The sequence below is a fragment of the Sparus aurata genome, chromosome 1, assembly GCF_900880675.1.
Source record: "Sparus aurata chromosome 1, fSpaAur1.1, whole genome shotgun sequence".
Classification (NCBI taxonomy): Eukaryota; Metazoa; Chordata; class Actinopteri; order Spariformes; family Sparidae; genus Sparus; species Sparus aurata.
This window is the reverse complement of record NC_044187.1, coordinates 15,240,845-15,267,140: the sequence shown is the minus strand read 5'-3', so window position 1 is coordinate 15,267,140 and position 26,296 is coordinate 15,240,845. Positions and strand designations below refer to the sequence as shown.

At 43.0% G+C, this 26,296-nt stretch overlaps 1 protein-coding gene across 1 annotated transcript in view; it reads left to right on the top strand.

Annotated features, from left to right (window-relative positions):
- cntln (centlein, centrosomal protein) overlaps window positions 1-26,296 on the top strand; it is a 91,105-nt gene that overhangs the window by 18,982 nt on the left and 45,827 nt on the right. The window contains exons 10-14 of the mRNA XM_030435660.1: window positions 5,348-5,488; window positions 10,108-10,227; window positions 13,124-13,245; window positions 16,802-16,918; window positions 24,465-24,565. Of these exons, the coding sequence (XP_030291520.1) occupies window positions 5,348-5,488; window positions 10,108-10,227; window positions 13,124-13,245; window positions 16,802-16,918; window positions 24,465-24,565 (601 nt within the window). The remainder of the gene's footprint in view (window positions 1-5,347; window positions 5,489-10,107; window positions 10,228-13,123; window positions 13,246-16,801; window positions 16,919-24,464; window positions 24,566-26,296) is intronic.

Sequence of the window (26,296 nt, the reverse complement as noted above, 5' to 3'; positions counted from 1 at the left end):
TCAGACTAGAAATGGCCTCATGCCCTGATCTTTTAGCTGTAGGGCCTGGCTGATCATCAGGCACCTGGGTGACCCCCACGCACAAGGCAATGCAGTCAGAACAAAATGCCAGGGTTGGGGAGGTTTGGGTTGCCAGGTTGGGTGGTCACCATCGCAATCTAGATGCAGGGAAGAGCCCTCATTAGTGGACGAAAAACTAGCTAGAGTGAACATTTAATCATTTACAACTATCTCCCTAACTGCATCATTGTGTTTATAGCAGTCTAGTGTTTGGCTATTGTCAGAGCTGTGCGGTGATTAAAGACCAACATTAGAATCCATAGCAGACCTCAGGCTTTCTGGAACCACAGTAAATGAGTGGTAGGTTGTTAATTGTGTGGGCAGTCATTCAAAGCACTGGTTATTCTCTCATCAGCATTGGAAAAGGGAAATTAGGCAAGTTCATTCACTCCAGAAAAGTTTCATAAATTTAAGAGAAAATTATTAAGAAGGTACTGAAACTTTTTTCAATGTAAAATATCGCCTTTTTTCACAGATGACATTTTAACATGTCACAGTAGGAAAAGCACAGGTGTAGATTATACAATTACTGATAGGTGAATTCCAATTTTGCTGCTTTAGTTTCAGGGTCCTGGAAATGTGCAGGCTCACTGTCACACTGGGGCCCTTGAATAGAACAGAGCCATCATGATGTTGTTAGCAACACATGTGTCTTTCCCACAATGACAAGTCCAAATCCAATCAGTGAAAAGACCTGTTTTCACACTATTAAATACAGTAGTTCTCATAGGTATAATATGTTATTATGGCCAAGTCATCCCACTTACCACAGCTCTCCGCCAAAGAATGGAGGAATCGTGCACTTGCTTCATCATCTCATAGTGTCACTCAGACCAAATCAGGCCTTGCAGTGAAAACGCCAGTCCTCCCATGCATTTTAAGTGTGGGTAGGCGCATATAGGCTCAGGCTGCGACGGTGCACAGACTGCAGGGGTTGCTGGAAAAAAGTTAAAACAGAATCAAGTTCTGGAGAAATGTATCCAGCGTTACAGAGCGGTGATCAGTCACATAAACCAGCAATATTGTTGCTCATGCTGTTTACACAAAAAAATATAGAAATGACATTATAAATATGTCATACTATAATACTTGGAAGATGGAAGATTTTAAAATGTTCTTATAAGTGCTGGATGGCATGATACATTTGGTGTCAGGGTGAAACAGATACTGTCATATAGCCCAAAAATTTATTCAGCAATCCTCTAAATTTCTCATTGTTTCTATTATGTTGCATTGTGCTTAAACAACACTGTGCTAGAAGGAGACAGCACCAACACAGGAGGATAGATACTTTGCAGACTTGTTGCGGATGGAGAAAGAGTTGCTGTTCCCGAAGCTGTGAGCCGCTATCCAGGTGGAGGTCATGGTCTTCCAGTTGTGTCCCCCTACACCCCTCGCAAATCGCTGACATGCCTCATTTTGTCTGAATGTAGCCTTATAGACATAGTTACTTGGTTTTATCATGGAATACACAAATGTTGTTAACATGTCGAAGTCCCTCATTTGAGTTTCATAGACTGAACCTTAAGCACGGAAGTAACATTTCCAAAGATGCCCACGCTTTTTTCCCCTTCTTATATTTTTTTTATAAAATGAAAGAAGCCCACATGGTGCATCTCCCTCAGCTTGTTGAGATGGTTTTTAACATCTGCTTCTGGCTTGTTATTTATGTTAGCCAATCTAAAGGCTTTTAGATGTATAATTAAAGTGCTAGTCACACACACACACACACACACACACACACACGTGCGCGCACGTGTAAATACACCCACCTCTCTGCCGGGTCACGTTTTGCTTAGGTGAGGTGTTTCTTTTGATCATCATCATCATTAATAACAACCATCAAGTGAAAACGATGAAATGCTACAGAGAAACACTGAAATGATTTTTTTCAACCAAGACATCAACAAACAGAATAGAGTCAGCCAGAGGGTTTTCTTGTTTATTTTTTATGTATTGTAGATAACTCAGCCACTTACTGTTTATGACCTTTCAGTACATCTTAGAACAGCACAAGGATAGAGAGTGCTTTTAATCTTTTTCTGCTGATGTTCAGGAGAATGTGTAGGAAAGCTTGTATAAGTCATATATTTTTGGACTGTCTTTCACATGGGTCTGTTTTGACTCTGCTCTTGAGTGTTTTAGCGTAATTGTCGGGGCCTCCCTTAGTATTTGTTGAAATGTTGTCTTTTACATATGAAAATATACAAGGTTAAACATTGAAATAATGCTTAAAATGTATTCGGTGGATGAATATTTGATGGCATACACTGCTATTTTTGTCAACCACTTATCATGGGTATGTTATCAGTGAATACTGTTGTCATCATGAGTTTGTGTATGAGCGTGTTTTTGGAGCCGGGCCACGTCCAGGGCCAGAGACATACTAATGACATGGACTCCAGTGGTGTGTTTTACCAGCTCAACTGCTCTCATTAGATGAGAACCTCTGTGCAGCACAGCTCGCCTCATTAATGAAGCACAGCCATGTGCCGCTGCAGATACTTGCGCCCGCTCGTTCAAGCACATACACTCGGGTCAAACAGACTGTGTGGGAGGACTCAGGGCTGTGTACACGCACACAAAAACAGACACGCACCTTACATCCTACTCACTGTGCGCTGTCCTTCTATAAAGTCGCTCTTTACTGCACTACCAGTTAGCACATGCTCATACATATATGCACACACACTCAGACTCACACTCTTTGAAGAATCACCATCTTGCATACAAAGTGCACCTGGCCTGGTGGGGGGCCACGCACCTTCCTGCCCTGACTTCTGAAGCCTATCCAATCACTTTCACAAATGCTGTCCCTCCACAGAATGTGATTGTGTGATCATGTGTTTGCGTGTGTGTGTCTGTGTGTGTGTGTGTGTGTGGCAGAGCCCCTCCTGATTATAGCTGCTACATAATTAACAGTGATCAGATTTGTTTTGTGGCATAAATGGTGCATGTGTAGAACATTAGGCCTGGCAAGTCTCATTTCACATTCAGCTCAAGGGCTCGGCAGCAGACGGGTCACGAGCTTCAGGGAGCACACTCACAAGCCTCCCTCCATATGGTCCTGCCTGCCGCATCCTCACCAGCGAGGGCTGTGAGTGCCAGACAAGTTCCCCCAAGAACCTAATCGTGTTCAGTAATTACCAAGACCGGCTTTTCTCTTTTTTTCCCCCTCCCTCCCTCAGCCTCCCCCTCTATCTCTTGCTCTTTTTTTCTCCCTGCACCTGCATGCTCTCTTCTTCCCTTTCAATCTCATGCTCTCTCCCTGTCCATTGCTTTCAATAAGCTACTTGTAATATGTTTATTTATTCTCTTTTACCTCTTCGACCCTTTACTGTCTCACAGTTTCCCGTTTTTTCTGTGTTGTGTGGGATGAAAATGAGGATGGGGATGAGATAGACTGCGAGAGGGGGAAAAAAAAGTCAGACACTCCAGCATCAGTTAATTTCTAAATTGCTTTATGTGGCTGATGCCGAAAAACCCAGTCCGTCCTCCTGACTGCCTAGAAATTATAAATAATTGTAACAGATGCGCCAATATGGCTGGCCTCCAATAAACGAGGCCCCAGATAATTTGACCAACCCCCTTTGACAGGCCAATTTAATAAAACATGAACAAAATCTTCCTCACTAATAATTTATCATCCCCTCTCCTCCCCTTTGGTTAAAGTTGATTACCCTGGCAGTTAACAAGGTCACGCCCAGATGCCAGGTTTCTGATAATGCAATCAGGACTCGTTGGAAAAAAGGTGATGACATCCTGTGCGTTTTTTCTTCGCTACCTGGCCACCTCATACAGCACAGTTGTGAAGGCCTCTGTTTGTCAAAAGGCTTTGATTTGACGTGTTGCATTGAAGTGTTGTTTATAGCAGCAGGTGATGCCGTTTGTTTTGTCTTTTTTAGTGTTTCACACCTTTTATTTAAGGACTTAAGAAAAGAAAGGTGAGAATATATGCGGTAAGGTGATGAAGACGAGAGGTATGTTGGTGAGTGTTAACTGCAAGAAAAAATGACTTGGAAAGAGGGTGTTTGTGTCTTTAAAATAGAATGTATCATGTCCCTTAAAGCCATCCATCCATTCTGTACACACACATCAATGAAAGGCTGCTGTTCACAACAGCAACAGCAGAAAAAGTAAGAAGATAGAATGTCACATTGAGGTGACATGGACATTATAAAATCAAAAATTGCACCGCCGCATTATGCGAATGTAAATGTGTTAGTGTATACATTAGTGGCGTGTGTGCATCACAGTATACCCCTCTGTGGGTGGGCCCTCCGCTTTATCCTTGTCCCCTTCAGTTTGTTTTGGTAGTCCCTGCTGTGTGCTGAGTTGTGCAGATGCTGGCTAATAGACACTGATAGATAGGTGTAGCTGTGATAGCACACTCACCACAATGCTGGAGGCAGTAGACAGCTGTCCCAGTGCCACATGACACATCTGGTTATTGATTTGACATATTTGGCCAATGAAAATGCCATGAGGACATCCTGTTTTAAAGGATTAGTCTGCTGAACTACTTAAAACTTTTTCAGGTTGTGATTTTCTGCATTTCACCTGAATTAATTTTGACAACTGCTGTTGATAAAATCAAAGGTAGAAACATAGTTTCCTAGACAAAATTTTAATGTCCTCTGAGGGGCAATTTGTGGTGCAGCAAATAACGTACAGACGCATTTCAAAACACATGAGATAAACCCATCATCAATGTCGTCACAGTCCAAGCAGGCATTTAAAGTGCATGTCAACAGTTGTCTGGAAAATGTGATGAAAAAGAATAGTTGGTATATTGCACATTCCGACGAAACTTTGATGGAGGATGGGTTTCAGCCCATAATGGACCCAGTTAATTGGAATTTTTTCCTTTTCAACTTTGGGAATTTTTTTTGACTCAGTGAATGATGCATGGATGTTGATGAAAAAAATCAGGCATATTGAGGTGGCTTATATCTGCGAGTGGAGTGAGAACAAAATGGGGATGTTCATTTATTTTATTTTATGTTTTTCAGCCAAGAAAAACCTTTTCAGGACATCATGCCTTGTCCAGATTATGGTTCATTACTTTTCCCACCCATATAAGATCATCGACCAGTTGAATCTGTCACATATTGGACATATTTAAACAAATCGGTCTTAAATTATTGTCAGCTTGGAGCATATTGCAAGCATGACTGCCTAGATAGCCAGGTCTAATACATTTGAATTTGCAATTTATTGTGTCACTTTTTTGTGTCCCTTTCTCGTTTATCAACACAAACACATGCACTGTCTTTCTTTTCTACAGGCAGCGGTGTCAGAGCAGGTTGATGGTGCAGCTCAGAGGTCTAGCCCCGTTTTTGATCGGGCCTCCACCCGAGGCTCAGATCCCAGGCCAGACGATAAGACCCCTCAATGGAGATCCACCAGTTCCGTCAGAAGACAGCAGGTAGGTTTGCACACACTACCGCCAATTACGACAAAGACAGCATGTGGGTGAGCAGCTAACATGCCCACACTTATCCGTTACCACTTCGCTCAGATTAGATCAAAGCCATAGAGAAGGGATATGAAGGAAATGGTCTGTTGAGAATCATGTGATTTATCAGACCCTGCCTCTGCCAACCTTTGTCCTGAACTCCCCAACACACACACATGCACACAGATGCCCCTCCTACTGTGACCAGGCCGACGTGTGCTGCTGGTTTCACGCATGCCTTGGGCTCAGGCACTGGCTAATTTACCGCTTCAGCAGTACATTATGAACAAGAAAGAAGCTTTTGATCTTCTCAGTATTCCACTCATAAGTTTGGCAGGACATGTTTCTAGATGGCCTCACTCACTCCAAAGCTGGCCTAAAGACACACTGTTTGATTTATACAGCTGTCCTCATTATGGCTTCAGCGGAGGTACTTCTGTTCTGGCAGTTTATACATGTCATGTAATTATTTTTTACAAAATAAATAAACGGTATTGACATCATTTGATTTGCTTCCCTGTTCTGGAGGCTGTGCTGTGTTTGCCCTAGCACACACACAAGCGCGCGCGCACACACACACACACACACACACACTGTTGTTATGCACCTATTAATTATTAAGAAACTCACCAAATTTGATCCTAGTACCGATACTTTCAATTAGAGTGGGGCTATTATGTATTTTTCACACAATACATTTTTGATACCTTTTTTTATGCTGAATAAAAACATGAATCATAATTGCATTTAAATGTTTAAATAAGTATTTGTAACACAGCATGCCCATGCTGTCCTTTTCAATAGATACCAACTGACATTAAATTGTCAAAAGAGTCTTTTATAGTTTCCTTTTTGAGAACTTTTTTTTTAGAATTCAGTATTTGGACCCTTTTCAACACCTTTTCAGAACTTCTGGACAGTTAGCCTAACCCTTACCCAGCCTTAAACCCTGACCATGCACACACATCAATTGTATTGCATGAGTCCACAGAGATTGAATCAGACTTGCAAGTTGTACTATATCCAGCTCATGGAACCATTTAACTAAAACATTTATCAGTTGAATATTTTTTCAAATCAATATTTTTTTAAATTTTTATTCAGTAATAAAATGTGTACAACAAAAATTCAGATGAAAAATGGAGAAGGATTGACAGTGGAACAGCTTTAAATTGAATGAGGCCATAATTAAATTAAATGTTCCTGACGGTGATTATATTTTTTGTTCAGTTTTTTTAAGTGTACAGTTTCATTTTGAAAACTTTCATCTTTTATTCCCTGAGTGATGATAATTGTGAAGCTGTCATCTCTGCTACAGTTGAGTGGACTTAGATTCTCCAGTCATCCAGCTTCCAGCCATGTGGCACAGTGTCATTTTAATCTCTTCAGCCAATATTTGATTATCCTACTCCCCGCTAAGTCAAAACAGTTGTAAAACTTAAGTACAGAAATCATGGTAAACCTAATTATTATTAAAAACCTAAACATTTTGAACACTGTTGGCTGCTTAATATACAAATATGATGATGCTCCAAAGAAACCATAAACCGGTTTTGCTTCATTACTCTCCATTTGAACAATAATACCAATCTGCAAGGTCAAAAGCTGTTGAAATAAATCGTCTATGCAGCCAACTGCTACCACCAAGGACACAATTTACAGCTGTTTCAGTAAGTGCCTAAAGTGAACTGTGCTTACCGGCTGAGGTGACGAGCAGTTCACAGTGACATTTCACATTTGACTGTGTCCTAAACTGATGTTCTCGGGATGTACATTTATTTATTTACTTTTTCCTTCTTTTTAATAGATTTTTTTGGATGAGAGTTTACATCTGCTTAGTGTTTATGTGTGCACCCATGTGTCTTATCCTATGCTCATGTGCAAGTGTATAACATTCCTATTTACTCAGGAACCTGAACAAGTTCAGCTTTGAGAGCTCCAGACTCACATGACACTCTGCTGCAATCATAAAGAAGCCCATTGATGACAGTGACCCCTCTCTCTGGGAGATGGAGTGAGAGAGGGAGGAGGAGAGGTGAAAGGAGGAGCGAGGCAGTCGATTAAATGTTTTTTCTTTGCTTTACAGCCAGTGACACTGACCCCACAGTAAATAAGAATTTTACTCTTGCTTGCATACACACTCTGTTTAGATACAGGCCTCTCTCCTCATTTCCCTCCTACCGTATGCCCTCCTCCCCTCCATCTGCATTGCACTCTCATGTTTGCAGAGCCATTACAGGGTGCGATGCACAGGTCGGGTCACGGCCGCCAACCAGCTGCCGAGCTGAGGTAGACAGTGGGCACATCTTTCTTTGCCTCGTGTTCTGTTTTTTTATCTTTCAGGCCTGTCTTGTGGAACATTAACAACAGTGTCACAACATAGAGCTTCTCACTAAACAGAAGGCATTCATGTGTCTTCTGAACCTGCGGCAGACAGGCGTCCAACTGGACCAGAGAGAACATCTGCGGCAAATCTAAGTCATTTGTCAGTGTCGCGATGTCATCTTCCTCTGAACTCCTTGTAGACAAAGCACACTGCAGTTTATTTCCTCTGGTTCTCACATACAGAGAAACACTTATGTTGGAGTATTCACCTCGTCGTTAAATCAGTCTTGGCCAAACTGTGCTTCTATCTGAAACATGTTTAGAATACATCCTCAATAAATCTTGCTTTATAGTTGGTTACTTTTAAGTTTAGACCTTTTAGTTGATTTGAATTTCCACTTTTGGCCTCTGTTACCCCATGCACATACGGCCTAAGCCAGTTGGCCTGCCACTCATCAGGAATATGCAGATCAATCTGCTAATTAGTTGCATAGAGTCATTAAGGCTGGGTTAGAACACATGGTTGGCACACATGCTGGCATGATATGAGAACCGAGCATACCAGGTCACTAGAGTCAACTGTTGCCCAAGGGCACATTCCCGATCACACTAACAATTTTGTCACAGGCAAATTAGGTATACAAATAAGTAAGCTGTAGTGGTTAAATAAGATTAAACATTTTGTCACTACACAAGTGTGACTAATATGTACTTTTTGTTGTTATAATCGTAACATTTGCACTTTCTGATCGCCTTTGAAGTTTTCACTGTTACACGATTAGTTCGCCTCTCCCAAGCTGGATTTAAATTGTGTACCCACGTGCAAGGTATTCACAGAAAATTATCCATAGACATTGTACAGCAGACTCTTGAACGACCTTTTGATATTAATCGATACAGCCCACACTTTTACAGCCTTTTTTCACCAACATGGTAAATGGTTTACAACAACCATTCGCCATTGATTTCAGAGGCTGCCATGCAAGGTGCCAACCTGCTCATCGGGACTGAAGTAGGCATGTCATATTCTAAAAGTTGTGCACTGTGCAACACCCTCTAGTGATGCTTTCTTGATTACTATGACTCTGAGCAACACTGGTTGATACATGGGCTGGTTCGCTTGATAGCATCAAGGTTCCAAGAAACTTGATCAGTACCAGCTAATTTTGTGGAAAATGTTTTGCTGCACTGTAAAAAGAAATTTAAAAACATGACTTTCTCCCGCTCTACTGAGTAGGTCATCAAGATGTTTGTTTCCCCCAGTGGTTTACACATGTATCATTTTGAATGGACTGCTGGGTCCTGAATTGTTAAAATCCATTGCTGTGACTTCCAGTACCCACAGGTGTCACCAAATCATCCCGATCTGAAATCTAAAGTATAACCTTAGTGGACAACAAAGCTCACTTTTCAAGAGAGGGGGCTTATTGATCCACTATCATATTATACACCTCCTCCCTCCTCCTGTACTCCTCTTCCACTCCAGCCCAAGGACTGTTGTACGTTTAGTCGCACTGCATATTTTAGCCTGCCATCTGGTCAGCCCTGCCTGGCACTGCAGGGGGCCTCATATCCTCTCATATTCATATTCCACTAGCATATTGTTCCCACTGCTTTTCTACAGTGCGGCCCAAGCACTTCTCCACTTCTTTATTTATTTCTACAGAAGAGGCCGGCTAGCAAACGGCCCCCCCTCTCCTAATCGGCGGCTCTTCCAGTTGTCCTATCAAGTGTAACCTGGAGGCCCCTAGTAGAGCAATTAGAGCGGCCTCCCTGCCCACCTCTTGTAATGAAGCCCAGCACATTCTGGAATCTATAGCCCCTTTAGTCTCCCCTAATGGGACATCATTATTGTCAAAGAAACAATGTAAATGGAAATGAACATACTCATTAGCCAGTCGCAGGGAGAAACCTTTGCCGCTCTCAGCTTGCAACTCCCGCTTCCAAACACGCGCGCACATACACACGCAGACACACACAAAACTGAACCTCCTCCCTTCGGCTTCTGCAGGCTGCTGCTCCAGCTTGCTTTATCCCTCTGGTAGCTCATTCGTTTGTGCGTGCATATGTGTGTACCGAAGAAGACAATGTGCATGTTTTACTCAAGGTGAGAGGGGAATGGAGTGAACATGGATAATTCCATTATTGGCATTCACTCAGTGCTTCTACAGATGTTAATTGTTGCATGGGTTTGTGCCAGTGTGTGTAAGTGAAGTGCGCTCAAGTAGTTCTCACCCCAGTACTTCTTTGCTTACCTGTCCCAGGGTGCACCTGTGCAGCGGTCCAGGTCTTTGTCCCCAGCCAACAGTGTGGAATTGGGTAGTAGGAGGGGAAGAGGAGCAGAACAGAAGATCCAAGACCTTGAGGAAATGTTGCAATTGAAGGTAACTAGATGAATACACATAATGTCCTCTCATTTCTCCCATCTACTTAAATCTGTTCATCCCCAATTCCTCTTCACGTCTAACTGTATGTCCTTTATTTTTATGCAGCCCACAGCATTCTCTATGTATTCTCTGAAGTGATCATCTGTCTCACATGAGAGTGGCTTTTGACTGCCAGTGACTTTGAACTACTTGAGGTTATTTTTTGCTGAATAGGGCACATTCAATGGGCTGGTGGTGTCCAGCTGATAGTGTGGGGCACGAGACGGGACTAATGGAGCTGCTTGTTGCTCCGGCCACTATCTCGCATATGATTGCTGCTATCAGCTGCTGGGTTGTCGGAAGGTCTTCAGCACTGTAACAGTCCCAGTCTCCAAAGGGTTCAATTGCACGAGTGCCGTGCCTGCCTCCTCTATGACCTTCTTTTACAGTGTCTTTCAAGCACACATACACATTTACGTATGTGTGCGTACACAAACAGAGTGTGCGTAGGCAGTGAAGCAGCAGGAGAGGAGCTGCTCTGGTGATAGTGGATGCAGCAGGGTTTTTTTTTCCCCTTAAACGAATCAGCTTTATTGGTCTTTTAACCTTCACATGCTCTGTGACGTCTTTCTCCCACTATTCTTCATTCCCCTGTCTTTTTTTTCCCTCTGTCTGTCAAATTCACTGCAAACAAAATACACTTAATTTTGACCTCTCCCCTATGCCTCCTTTAAGGTCTCAAAATTTGGCTTTTTCTCTTTTATTTTATGTCAGCAGAGTATCTTCTCCACTGGACTCTCCCCTAAAGCTGTCTGCCTTCTTGTCTTTCCTTATCCTTTCCATCTTTCAGGCTGACCATTGAGTGAGTGATTATGCAGAGGTCATCTCCCTTTGAACACAATCGCAGGAACACATTAAGCATCATTTTCTTGTCAGATCTGAAGTGTCTGAATTACATCACTGGCAGACACCTAGTCAGACATCAATGCTCACAGTAGATTCAGACAACACGCATGAATGTCTTAGTTAATAGTGCCATTTACGTGTCTGCCAGTGGAGGAGCATTTAGCAAAGGTATTCACAGGCTGTGATTGCCATCTCAAATCAGTGACCACATTAATGAAGGCATTAGTTTCGAGCATGATTTAGTATTTTGATCTGGCACTGAGCAACATGCCCTCCATCAGCTACAGTTGAGACCTCACCTCCAGCATCTTAAAGTAGAGTACTTCACTTTGTCCACTCCGTTGTTCTCCAGTTGATCCTATCCAATTCTTTCCAATAGAATGCCTTTCAAATTGGGTACGCCAGCCTGTACCATTGACATGTTGACCTTAGCAGCTAACAGCAGCAGACAAACAAACAATTCTCATAATAATGGCCGGCTTTTTTTTTTCCTTCCGCACACTTTCAAGTAAACAGTAGCTGTTGCTGTGTAATTATTTTTCAGCTTGAGAACGTCCACAGATGTGTATGCTGGCTGCGTAAGGGGGTGTATTGATCTGTGGGCAAGGGTCTGTGGCCTGATGACCAGAGCTGCGCTGCCCAGGGGAAGCTCTATAAGGAGCCTGGGAAGCCATGATGTGGCTAATGCCCTGCCACTTGCTCCATTCTGCCCCCCCCCCCCCCCCCCCATCAGTCAGACTCAACTCTTCTGTGTCCTCCCCCAGCTCCTAGTTCCACCAGTTAACACTGCCCTGATCTGGCCCCTTTCATTAGAGTCTTGTTTTTGAGAGGTTGGGGGCAGCTTGAAGGGGCAGAGGATGTCTTGCAGATGTCCTCTGTGAATAATCCGCACTAGGGAAAATCCATACTTGTCACATTGGCTGTGTGTGTGTGTGTGTGTGTGTGTGTGTGTGTGTGTGTGTGTGTGTGTGTGTGTGTGTGTGTGTGTGTGTGTGTGTGTGTGTGTGTGTGTGTGTGTGCGCGTGCGTGTGTGTGTGTTTGTGTGCGGGCACACCCGTTGTGTGTCCGGCGCATGTTTGTGTGCTCTCTCTGTTCTCTTTGTCCTTGTTAATAATAACAGGGCTGAGGGCTCGCATTTCCCTCTCTGCAGGGCAGCCGTGTCATATCAGCAGTAAACAAGCTCCTTCCCTTCAGAAAGCGCTCGACAACTCTCCCTAGCCCTGGCCACTCAAGCAGAAACCTGTCCTGCACTCTTCCTTTCACTTTATCTTTTGCCGTGCTCTCTCTCTTTCTTCCCTTTCTAGTTTCTCTGTTCTCTCTTTCTCTTTGCTCCATTTTCATCAGCTGCCTTTCTCTCCTCCTTTGCTCTCTTTCCACCTCTGTTTGTCCTGCCTGTTGAGAGTGTTTTCTCCATCGCCCTCGCTGTTAAGGTCAGTGTGATGGGGAGGAGGGGTGCCCCTGACAAGAAAAATCTATATGTTGTCTTCTGTTACTCCTTCTTTAAAGCTGGAGCCCAATCTGGCTGTGTTTTAATAGCTGTCAACAACAGTGTCAGCAACAAACCCACCACTGCACCCGCCGCCAGCACAACACGTGTGGGTCATCAGTTGGTAACTCCAGTGAGTGACTCTCTTTGCTGTGTGTGTGTGTGTGTGTGTGCGTGTGTGTGTGCATGCGTGCGTGTGTGTGTGTGTGTGTATATGTCTGCTTTGTGATCTGTGGCCCATTGACTCGTCATGTAAATGTCGTCCTGTAATGATGCCTCAGTTGCCCAGTGCGAGCACTTGTCAGGGAGCAAGGTGAAGAGAGAAAAGAATCTGAACCTGCTGGTTTCTGTCAGGTAAAAGTGTTAAATATGTAGACAGTCAGGGGCTTTTCTCAACTTCCCTGCCACACTACTGTGCCAGGGAGTATTTGAAGCTGACTCCCTTTTTCAATTAAGTTGTGCTGTAATTGACATGTACAACTTTTGGACTAAAAAATCCTTCTTTTTCTGTGTCCCTTACAGAGTGAGGAGAATGAAGAGCTTAAGAGAGCTCACGATAAACGCCGTGAACGCCTGCGTCTGATTCAGAAAAACTACAAGACAGTCAGAGACCAGCTGAAAGAGATGGAGAAATCAAGTGGCTTGTGAGTACACATTAACAAACTGTGATCACACAACACTGTGGAGCAATTGTGACAAATCAATTATTATGCACTCACACAATGCACAGGAATGGATTAAAACACACAGAGCAGTCTGTGAATACACAAAGTAACTTGGAAAACTTCCAGTTCCTCCCAGCATCAGTCAGTTAGAGATCTTTCAAAGCACCTAACTCACCTTGCCTTATGTTAAAAGCCCTCGTGAAATGCTACAACCCTCTGAAACCACTCACAAATAGTCTTAGGGCCTCATTGCTCTCCACATGTTGTCTGACAAGACCTGAGTGCTGGATTTGGGAAAGTGGGAGAAATTCCTTCCTTTGCCTTTGAAAAGCTCTGAGGTTTTAAGCCCAGTCAATTTGGGCCGTTTTGTGCCAAGTGTGTGTGCGCTTCTGCGTCTCTTCTCCCTCAGCGTTCATTAGGATGTGAGAGCCAGAGGCTGGAGGTGTCTGGTCCTGGGGGGTGCAAGGTGTTTGAGAAGGCCTGTGGAGGGAGGAGGAGGGGGGAGGGCTATTTCCTGGATCTTCACCAGAAACCACAGGATTTTTACACAAAGCGGAAAACGTGCTGGAAAATGTCATTAATATAAGAGTCTTGTTCTCTCCATTGTCTCCCTCAGTCTTTCTCCCACTTTTTCTGTCTCTGTTTCTTTTCTTCAACAGCGTCATTGAGTCCATTTTAAAATGTAACCAAAGGTGCATATGTTTGGTGGCCGCGCGGGAGCAAAGTGTTGACCCCGTCAGCTGTTTTCTCTCTGGGTTAATTAAAGAAAACAGCAGTGCAATGTGAGCCCGTGTGAAAGTGGAGTGAGTGAGAGAGAGTGTGTTGAGCGCTAGGCTCGACTCGGCTCATGTCAGCTCAGTGCGGCTCAGCAGCATGTGTCTGAGACAGTGGGAACAAAGACAGAGAGATGTAGAGAGAGAAAACTCTCAGAGTCAACACCAGTTGTGCTGCTGTTCTACATTTTTTGCAGGTTATCAAAGAAATGTTCCGTCTTATGATATGATGCACTTTTGTCAAACACTTGGATTTTGTGAAAAGAAAACATCTAAGTTTGTATAATAGGACCTATAACAGGGCTGTGGTTAAGAGAATAGAGCTAAGAAGACCTGCGAGTCCATAATAATACGATTGTTGTGTCAGTGTGTCAGTATTTCATGACTGATTTGACATAAAATTGATGCAATAGGCAGCCATGCCCTTTTCAGTCAAAGCCCTCCATGGCACCAACCAGTCACTCAATGTTATGATCCTGGCATTCATTTGGCATTAAGCCCCATCCTTAAATAGCTGTTAAACCCACTGGGGTAATGCCAGCCTGAATGAGAGACAATAGAAAATGACTTAAATACTCCCATTAGTGCTTGGAAATCAGGGCCCTAACAAGTCAGTGGGGATAGGCGTCGAGTCTCATTGCATTTGGAGCTTGTTAGGGATTTCCCTGTAGCTTCCATGCTGTGTTGTTGCCTTTTTGGAAAGATGCAGGGGGTCGTTTTTTGTTTCCCTTTTGTGCGCAGGACCAAAAAGATAAGACTGAGATGTGTCTCCCTCTATACCTGCCACACGCATATGCCTGTATACTTTCAGTACTTCAGTTTATTTACAGAGTGTACACCAGATTAAATATATTAGCGTTAGACCAACCTATTTTTTCTATACCTTCTCTCACATCAATTTCCACCTTTTAATCAGCAGAATCAGGTATTGAATCAGACAATTGGTTGCTGTACGGCAAGCTGCTGAGTGACGTCATCACTGTGTGTGATTAGCCAGTCCCGCCCTTGTTGGAACTACCAGCCAATCTCGATGCAGACGAAGGCTCCCGTTGGCTCATCAGCATGCAGGCGGTGAGCAGTTGGCCAGTCCCAGTGAAACCACCCTGCCATTCACCATTACCACCATATTTTCCAAAAATGGCATGAAGGAGAGGGAGAAAAAAGCCAAGTTCTTATTTATATTAGAGAAGGGAAAAAGTTTTTTAATCAGACTGGGGATGATGGGGGTGAGCAAATAAAATTAAAGGTTATTAAAGCATCCGTACTCTGATCAAAGTTGCGCCCATAAACAGATTCCCCCTGAATCAGAGCAATTAGCCGCAGCAGCGTGGAAAAGTTCTCTCTATTTCCTCCTGCTTAATAATGGAAACTAGGAAACCATAGGGGAGGAAGCACTGAGGCCTGAAGAAGATAGCTCTCTCATGGCTCCATGTTCAACAGCTTTTAGGCCCACTGTAAACAAATTAAAATGTATAAAGCTTTACTGTGACTTAATAAAGCTTCATACACCTTTCATAAGGAATGCAGTTGATGCACTACATACCTGCAAATCTCGCAGACAGTTCAAACAGAGCTATGGGTAAAATATCATGTACTTATTCAGCTCAGGGTAGTTCTAAGATTTTAGTTTAGTCTAGTCTGCATTCGCTATGTACTGGCAGTAGATTGAGTAAAAGTGTATCAATCTCTGTGACTATACAGAGAGATTATCCGTTAAGTAGCTTTTCACTCTGGGAAACTAACCCAAGCCCAAAGATAGCATACTCTCACACACACACACACACACACACACACACACACACACACACACACAGACACTACGAATAAGTTCAAGGGCTCCAAATTGCTCACAGGGGCATTAGCAGTATTAAATGAAAACATTTGCCGTTCCTCAGTAGCCTCAAACTCCCAGGCACCAGGGTTTAACTGGTATTAGCGTAGCGTGGCTGTGTCTGCATAGCCAATAATGACCACAGGAAAAGGAGCCCTCCACAATAGCAGTGACCCTCACAATCCATTCCCACACCTCTATTGCATTGACTGAGTGAAAATGAGGAACTGTGGTGCGTGTGACAAAACCAGTATTCTCGTCTCACCTGCTACTTTTCAATCTGTGGATTTCTCACTAAAAGCCATTTTAGTTTGCAAATGAAAGGCTAATTGGAATCGAATGTGTTGGGCTAAAACTGATTGATGAATTGGATGTGTGTGGGGATGCAGTTGGGAGCAGCAGGGACAATTTGTGTCTGTGTGTGTGTGTGTCTTTGTGTGTGTGTGTGTGAGTTGAAGGGGAAGTTCAATGGAGGGGGCAGCCACTGAGCACAAAGTGTCATTAAGTATTCATAAGTGAGGTGTAGACATTTGAATGACCTCGTTTGCGAGTGTGTTTTTGCCATTATTTACATTTGCATGGCACACAGGGAATGGTCCATCGCCGTGCCGCACGGGCAGTGCCCTGGGCTCTAACAAACATGCATACGTGTGTACATGATTTGCCACTGAAATGTCAAAGTCAAGGCTGCTCATTTGAATACTGCTAAAGATGACTGAATAACAAAACCAGAGTGAGACTAAGGGGCCGTGTTACCCCATGTGAATTGGCCAGAGGCAGCAAGTTAATGTACAGTAGCAAACATTTTCCCTTGTTAGCATGTTTGCTTTACATGTGTGTGTTCCATAAATGAAGCTACTTCTTCAATAAATCTGCTTACCTCTACATTTAAACTTTTGTCTTCTTAACTTTTGTGTATGTGTGTGTTCAGGCCAGGTGGAAGGCTGCAGCGTGCAGAACCATGGCAGCTACGACAAGAGGACAGTGATGCGGTGTGGAATGAGCTGGCCTACTTGAAAAACCTCACCAGGAAGCTCTCCATTGAAAAGTAAGTCACCTGCTGTCAAAATTGCCTGGCTGGAACATGCTGTAGACGTCTTTCGTTTAACACTTACAAGTGAACACACATGCCGACACGCACTCCCACTGTCCCTTCTTGTTTGTGGGTGTTAAAATTTGGACTGTGCCCTTCCCAGCTTCACAGCATCCACCTAGCCCTCCACATCATTACCAGCCAGCAGGGGCCAAAGCAAGATCATTAGACTCTGTGCTCATTTGTAAAATTGGCTGGCCAAAACTTCACACATAAAAGTGAAGGAAGTAAAATCACATTATCAGAATCCCTGGCTGTGTCTTTGTGAAATAATTGTATCTTTAATGGAACATTTATGCCAAACGGTTGTCCCGTTGCTAGTGTTATTAAGTGAGTGTCAATAAGGTACTTTACATACTTATAGTCTCTAAGCTGTAGTTGTGCTGTTAGCTCAAATGTTGATGTACAGTTTGGTGACTTTTTTAGTCACAATGTGCCTTTTCTGCATAGGTAATTAATTAATTTCTTTCTTTGTTACTTAGTTTTTCCTTCTCTCTATCTCCCTGTCTTCCTTTCCACCTGTCTTTGTCTTTTAGTCTTTCTCTGGGTGTTGTATAGCAGTTGTCTTGTTTGATCTTGAGCCCCTGTAACTGTACCACGAACACTGACCCTCTATGATGCTACACAAAGCTTGGCCTAAAGCCACAGTCTTCCTCTCTCCTATCTCCCCTAGCCTTCACCTCTCCTCACCTCTTCCCTCCTCTATCCCGTGCCTCTGTACCCTACTCTACCCCTCTTCCTACTCGTCTTCCCAGTTGCCTCCCTCCGGCCCTCTGTGATGCTGCAGTAGGCTGAGGCCAGAATTCTGGTACTTGCCCCCCTCCTCACCCCCTCTACCGCTTTCCCCTCTGCTCACCCCCCTGCCCTGTCCTCCTAATCCCAGCTGAGCTCATTATGATATAGCCCGGCTGCCTCTCTCCAAGCCTGAGCTGTCCGAGCTAATTACAGGCTAGCAGCCCTAGTGCCGCCGATGCTGCCTGTTAAGGGATGTCCATCCGCCTGCCTGCCTGCCCGGCCACGGCTAGAGCTGAGCAGAGCACTGGATGGTCTGGGGGTGGGGCATCGGGGGGGCGAGTGGGCACGCAGGGTCCTTGGAATTGACCTGTGAGGGAAACCACGAGGGATGGAGAGCGCCTGGCCTCTTTCCGAGCTGTGTAACTGGCCTGTCCTCCGGGGTTAGTGTTGATCCCCTTCATGTGCCCCTGACCAGCTCCACCTCATCTCCTCCATTCCCGCCCCCAGGGCCCCTCCTTACCCGGGTGGCTGGTGCAAAGTAAACTTGGCTCGGATCTTTAAACTTGTGCTTAAAAAAAAACTCTCCGTTCCAGGGCACACATCTGAACACACGCACAGCTCAGTGTGTTCAACTAAGCGAAAGCAGCACACTGCCCATCTCTATTCCAATCCTTGCTTTCTTCCATACCTGTTGTGAGAAGGTGCAGCAGTGAACAGATAGGGTTGTTGTTGGGACTATGGACGAAGCCAGATTGACCAAACAGCTTTACACCCCTGCAATGCAAATGTCTGCTGAGAGGCAAAAGTGTGTGCTTCATTGTGTTACAACAAGAGTTTGTGGAAGCGTAACTGCCAGGAAACTCTTGGGGCAAGCACTTGCAGCTTGTTGTTCCGTTGACCGTATTATAATGATTGTGCTTGTGAAGGTTATGCTAGATAAGTGTTAGAAATTATCCACTAATGGATAATTAACTCCTGGCAGCTGAAGAATTTAGGGCCAAATAAAGGCCCCTTATAAAGCTTAAATGCCTAGTGGCGGGCTTTAGAGGAGAGCCTCGGTTAAAACTCTCCATTTGTCTCTCAATCGCTCTTTCTCATTGTCATGATATTGTGCACAGATGCTCCCTATCACCTCCTTCCAAAACTACACTAGTAAAACACTGTCTTAAGCCCCAAATGACCATTTCCCAGAATGAATATTGCTGGAATAGCTCCTGCACAGTGGGTCCCTACAGTGTTAAGAGAAGGTTATGGAGCCCAGGCACCCCTCTGGTCTCTGCATTGGATTAGAGGTTGAGCAAGAAGGTGAAACGGGTCTATTTGTCTGCTGTTGTAGCTGATTTACTAAGGGTGCAGTCAGCAACAAATGTGTATTCTTTGGTGACTTTTGACATCACTCCAGACAACCTGCATGCATTTCACATGGTGATTCAAAGTTTGTGTGACACTACTTGCCTGTGGAAACGTCAAGTCATGAAGGTTTCAAGAGTTCTTGAGTTCTTGAAAGGAGAACGGTCGCTACTTTCAAATTAAAAGCCCCCTGCTAAGAACCCAGTTATAAACTCCAATGGGGTGCAATGTAAAGCTCTTATTTTTAAGTCAAATTCGTTGTCATTGTTCACAGACTTCGAGCTTCATGTCACGTCACATGTTTACACCTACCCCAGAGGCGGCTTTTGGAAAGGGAGGAATATTACGCCTCCGTTTTAGAAAGACAGGCCGGCACATTGCCGTCCTTACCTTGGAGCAAATGTGCCTTTTCCATCTAAAAAGGGCTACTGTCACCTGTTGCTGCATTGTTTCAAAAAGAGGGCACTTGAAGTTAACTGTGGCAAATTTCAGAACATCCTACGACACTGTTGCTTATCTTTGTTCAGGTGCACCATTAGCCATATTGATAATGATAGTCTTGGTCTAGGACTTGGAATTGACCTTAAGACTTATTTTCTTATTAAAATAAATATTCCAATAGTTAAGACCTGCTGAGGGTTTGGTCAGTAACCCCTCTCTCTCCTCCTGCTGCTCATGCAGTAAAAAAAGAAAAGACATTTTCTAGTAGTCCTGCCCACTTTTTCCAATCAGGACAGAGAACTCCATAAAGGGGCAGTCCAGTCTGCTTGTGAATGCGCAGAGAGTAGGACTTCTCTGTTTATCAGCAAGGGTGGAACAGGGGAACCTACCAGTTCCAGTGCTCCTGGTGATGGCTTATACCACCAAACATGCCAAGGAAGAAAAACACTTGAAGAAAAGAAAGAGACTAAGAGAGCTTCCTTGTAAAAAAAAGAAAGGCGTTCCCTAAATAAACGCAATACATTAATGCATTCCCGTCTTCTGTACAGTTTTCCTATATTTTCTTATCTTTTTTGTGTGATTTATATATTTATCTATTTATTCTTTGTGTGATTGTATATTTTAAGCGTCATTGCACCAAGACAAATTCCTCGTTTGTGTAAAAACCTACCTGGCAATAAATCTCATTCTGATTATGATTCTGAAGTTTGGGGATGTAGAGGGAGGGAGAGAAGGAATAGGGAGGGAAGGAAGAAGGAGGAATTGCAAAATGGAAGGGAAGTTGGCTACCAAAACCAGGGTCCCAATTTGAAAAAATAGTATCTACATGTCTAATGGATGTGTAATCGAGCTGAATATGACAAAAGCACTTCATGTGCTGATGCTAACCATCTCATGATTTCAACTTTCCTTGGTGTTGTGGGACTGCCCTGTAGCTTTCATTATTTAGTCAGCAAACAATCCAAGTAAAATAGCCATCTCTCCACATTTAACCAGTTTAGAATATCTCTCAGATGAATGCATGATTGAGATTTCCTTCCGGTTGTATTATATGGCTGGCAAGCAACTACGGACAGGGTGGGCTAGAAAATTCGCAGTGGGATCATTCTGTCTACCTCATTATGCATCTGTCTGCAGCACTCCATGTCCGCGCTTGTTAATTGTTGTTAAAGGTCTGTTGCTAAAAAGAGGCAGGGATTATTTAGGCTCCATAAACAGAATAAACACATGCAGTGCACCCTCAGACTTAAGATGCTATACTCAGACGACATCAAAGCATAAATTAGCTAGCGATTACTGGGGAAAAAGCCTTTGAGATCATTTGCACTGCAGCAGCACTGAAGGCTCCTCTATAGAGTGTGACCATTATGGACTTGAACCTCCCCAGTAAGCGACGTTGACTCTAATTAAGTTTAATAAAGTTTACCCTGATGTTCCTCATATTCCTCCATTTCTTTTCGTTTCATCTTGATTTGCTAAAAGGTATTAGAAGTAATGAGAGTCTTTTGCCCCCTGGACGAGGGCTTAGTTGGAGGAGGGACACATTTGCTCAAATGCACACGCACACACACACACACACAAACAGAATGTTTTATGCATGTTTTTAAATCAGACAACTAAGGTTTTTCCTTCATTAATTATTTGGCAAATTAATTATTGTGTGGAAAAAAAAAACTTGGTATACACTTAGTTATTAATTATGATGCAAGCTTCAGTGCGCCAGTCTTAGCTACAGTAGTCTCATAACAAGATGAAATTAGAGTATAAAGAACGCAGTTATTTCAAAGAACCAAACCTCACACATACAGTAGAGAATGTAGTGGACCTATTTCCTCTCATATTCACGTAGTCTACAAATGTCTTTTTCTCCCTCATGTTTAATAAATGCAACATTATGATATTGTTTTATTTTATATTAGGTAACCTTGCGGCATCAACAAGCCTCTTAAACAGGGAATATTGTGGACATCTTAGGTTGTTTCCACCAGTGGTTCTTACATGAATCCCCATTTACCTCTCATCAGTGGCCCGTGGCTGGAGAATCTAACTCTAAAAGACGCATTGTTGCTTCTGCCGCTGAATCGCCTGTAGCTAAAATACAGCATTGAGACATGTAAACTCCACCAGTCACCATTTCTGCTGACAGCAGTGGCTCATCCACCCAAACTCCCTCCATGAACATACAGCCCTCTAGCCTGAGTTTAACCATAGGGGAATCCCCCTCACACCCCCAAAAACAAGATTCTTTCCCCAGCGATGAAAGTGCCAGAGGTGTTTTTGCTTTCTCACCCTATTCCCTGCTCTTCCTGTGTATTTTTATGTGCCGAGCAAGAAACCAAGAGGAGGCTGGCATGCGAAAGCACAATGGCTGCAGATGATGTTGTGCTGTACACCCTTGTGGATGGAGGCTGGCAGTTTGCGCTCTAAGCTGTGTTAGGTGCAACATAGGTAGAGACGAGATCAAATGACATGGAGTGGATAGCTCAGGGCTGAAGTTCTAGCGCTGCACGAGAGAGAAAATGTTTTCAAAAACGGGGCCAAAAGAGCGGCGTGAGACACAGACTTACATTGCAGACCACATCATTACCAAACATAACACCTGTCTGTTGCCTTTAGTTTTGATTCTGCCAAGAAACTTCTTTTGCTTTTATGCCTGTTGAGTATTATTCTACCTTAGGTGAAGTGGGCAAGTTGAGAGGGAATTGGAAATTGTCCGGCTAGCCTTATTTGATTTATCATCCAGATCTTGAAAAAAGGACTTGAAATGCTCTATAGGAGGCACGGCTGTAGAGAACCTTTTCTCCTCAGTGAAAACTTGAATATGACAGGTAACATGGTTTGATTTCAGATAAGTTGCAGGTTACTGGAGGTAGTCTAACATGGGGGAAGGGCTGAGGATTTGTTTGAGGGGGAGACGGCTATAATGTGATGCAGATCTAAAGTATAGGTCTTTGATGTTGGGTTTAAGATGTTGCTCAGTACTATCATAGCTGTTTAGCGTTGCCTAAACATCCTTTTGATTTCTCAAAGATACTCTTTTCCAATCATTAGGACTCCAATGGGCAAAAAAAATGTAAGCATCTGTAAGGGGAGATTGAAGCAAACTCCATCCAATAAGACAGTTTGTGCAGTTGAGAATGAAATTATATTTTTGGAATTATTTGTTTTTAACTTGTCATAAAAAGAAAGGAAAAGCAAAGTTTCTTTGATTAGAATTTTTCTCTAAATTAACCAAAAAGCTTCTGTGTCACTACACGAGCATTGCCAGCTGCCTGATCGTTACTGTACATGTGCAATTCTCAACAGACTTGAGAAAGAAGTGAGACGTTTCACTCCTTAGCAGCTTCCATCATCTGCTCCGGAAAAAAAAACCTGTCTAAATTAAAATGGTATTGATTAGGACTTTTAAACCATGTCTTAGCGTCTTCTAGATGTAGTTTGATGTGTATAATCTGTTATTTTCTACTGCTCTCTGTAATACTGGATAATTTTTTGATGCATGCGGCACACAAGGGAAAAAAACTCATCTGCAAACCCTCCTCCTGGAGATGGGAAATGGTGTAAAAATGGTATATGGGAGACCGAAGCACACATTGTAACAACTTACAGTATTACTAAGGATCCAATAGTTTTCTATCTCTACAATGTTATGATGTGAAACTGGACGCCCCCTGGTCAGTGAACTCCATCTGCAACCTAATCTCTTCTCCATCCAAGAAAGTATGCTTATCCCTCAACAAAATTGAATGTTTTGCATATGAACTTTGGTTTAGCGTCAATACCAACAGCATCCGAAAAGGCTTAAAAGAGAAACATGAGATGGAACAAGCTCCCTCCACATACTGCATATTTCAGCTCATTTGTCCCATTAACAGCCTGGACACATAAGGCCAGTGCCATTGCCTCATCGACTTGAGTTCATTTATGGAGGAAAATCTATAGAGGAGCGACACATATCCATCTGCCTCCTCACCCCCCCTCAGGGAGAGTCATTTGTGTACTTATTTAAGCTGCGGTCAGCCATTAGACCAGGCCTCTGCTGGACTGTGTGGGCTAAAAAGCTAATTACTTTCCTTCCCTGAGCTATGGCGATAACTTTTCCCAAGTCATTTTCTTGGCACATGTATGGAAAAATCTCTTGGTTGATCTCACAAAATTAGATTGGTTGAAACAAGCGTCTGGTTTTAGTTAATTGCCATTATGCTCATCATAGTTCACCACAGCCACAAATGCCCAGTTACTCCTCAAACACTTCAGAGTGTGTCACGCATGCTGCACTCGCTGCATGCCTTAAGAAGTCAGTCAGCATGAAGACCTACTGTTGTAATGAGGTTAACTGAGGGAAGAATGCCACTACAGTAGCAGGAGCTTGTTTCTAGTGTTTCTCTCTGACTCTGTGGAGCAGAGGGGAGGGAAATTAGGTGTGTGTTTCAGGTGTGGTTGTCTCAGTGGGCTTGTGTGTATCCTCAGTAGACTTCAGTTGGGGTCCTAATAATAACTTGAAAGTGCAAAGTCTCGAGGATGGCTCCACGTAATTAGCCTTTAGCAGGAATCAAGCTAATTGCAGAGAGGTAATTGTGCACACTTCCCAGTCTCTGTTTGTCTGTTACACACACAGACACACACTGTACTTCCCTACCTTGGCGTTTCATGTTGCTTGTCACTTTGATTTCCAGATGAATTAAAAAGCATTTTAATTAGTTGATTCCTTCACGTTGTCGTCTTTTCTGTTGGGAAGAGAAAGCCAGCACATGAGATTTAAGTAAAAAAAAAAAAAAAGTTTCTACTATAATTGAGTCCACAGTGAAATCCAGAGAGATGTTTGTGGAGATTTAAAAAGATACTCATTATACTGTACAATGCTTGTGTTTGTAGTGGTTTCATTTTTCTTTTTGTTTTTCCGTTCATATTTGAACAGGGATAGATTTGACGTAAGAGCTGTGTGAAGGAGAGTTTATTTTCTGTGTGACTGCAGAGCTGGCCTGGAGGAGGAGCTGGACATGCTGCGAGTCCAGGCAGCCATGGACCGGGCCACAGTGAAGGAGCTCCACCTGTGTCTTGCTAATGAACACCAAGGTGAACCCTTTTTTTCTTTTATACTGGGAAAGTATTATGGGAACTTAAATATAACCAGGTGAAAATGTTTCAACTATAAAGCTAGGAATCTCTGTCTGTCTGAATGTCATTCAGATAACTCTAGCACCATATAACCAATCTACTTCACACTTAGCAGCTTTGTTGCTGGGTCCCAAGGAAAAACAGTGTTGAAATTGGTAAAATTCAGACATGCAACATGCTGAATATTAATATTTCTGAATAAACAGCCAACACTGTTCTAAGAAGCAGCTGGGGTGTGACTTCAGAGCTCTGGCTTCATGGCTCAGGTGATATCATGGGGAAGCAGACATAAACAAAAAACAAAAGTAGCATGTTGCAACATTTGCTGTGCTAACATGTTGCCGTGACAGCAAAAGAAAAGCAGAAGGTTAAATGAGTCTGGGTGAGTTGGGAGACACAGTCAACACAGGTTTTCTATTCTTCAGCATTTCTGTCAACAGTACTATGCTAGCTAACGTTAGCCTAAAGGGATAGAATGTTTACCGTCGCCTGGCAGTACTGTTAGCTGCTCTGGGATGCTTCTCTCATTGGATATTGTGGTCCAGCACGGAAAGTAGGGATGTAATCATAGATTTTACATTGTGAATATCAAACATGTTTGATTGTCTCGGCATGGCCCTGATGACTTATGAGCAGTGAGCAGCATATTTTGACAGGGCACTGCACTTGCGTTTTAAAATCACATTTTGTAATAGTCTTTTTTCTATTTAGTTATTTATCTTTTCCCTTTTCTTTTTGTCCAAAAAATTGCCTAATTTGAATCTATTCTTAAATTAATTTTCCTGCTTTGCTCTCTACAATGTTTCCCAAGGATGTTGCCACAGGCCTAAAGGAAAAAGGAAAAAGCACTGGAAGTAGTGGACCTGTAATGGAAAAGTACGCCTGTTTAACATGACAGCACCTTTAAGCTATCCACTTACCTCTGGGCCATGTGTATTAGTGAGTAGAATTAATAAGACGACTCCCAGTGGAATTAATAAGACAACTCAATTAAGACTTGATCAGCTCCTTGCAAATTGATTGGGAGATCAAGTCGTGTTCATCTTGTCTGCATAAATCACTCCCAATGTTAAAATGCACATCACTTTTAATCCAATCTGCAACCTTTTGTCAGACACTGACCACCTCAACCACTGGCCTTAATTAACTGGTTCAATAACAAATTTGTCCCAGATCACTTTCATTTTCTTCACAACCAATGATGGTGTCTGTTGGACATGCAAGTATGTGATTTAAAGGATGGCACTAATTAAAATAGTGGATCCACTCCTATTGACAGCCTTGTCCAGAATTCAAGGAAATAAACACCTTCAAAAGGATGTCCTTAGTTTTACTGCTTGTCAGACAAATAATCACTAGATATAAATGTTGCACAAAAGCCCGAATATCTGCTCATGTCTTTTGTTTCTAGTTTCTATCAAGTAGAATTCACTCAAGTTTAAAGCTTGGGGCAGTATCGTATATGCCCAGCCTCACAAAAATGATGGTTGCCTGATTTTAATACTCTTTAAAGTGAAACAAAAGCCTTGAGAGTGAATTCACACAATGTGTTCCCCAGTTTAGCAGGTTAGGGTATGAATTATTTACATCTGGATTAAAACCAATATGTTTAGAGTCAATAGGAAGTAAACTCAACACTGTTTAGAGAAAAATTTGAATGGTCACAGCATGTGCTCCTGAAGAACCTCT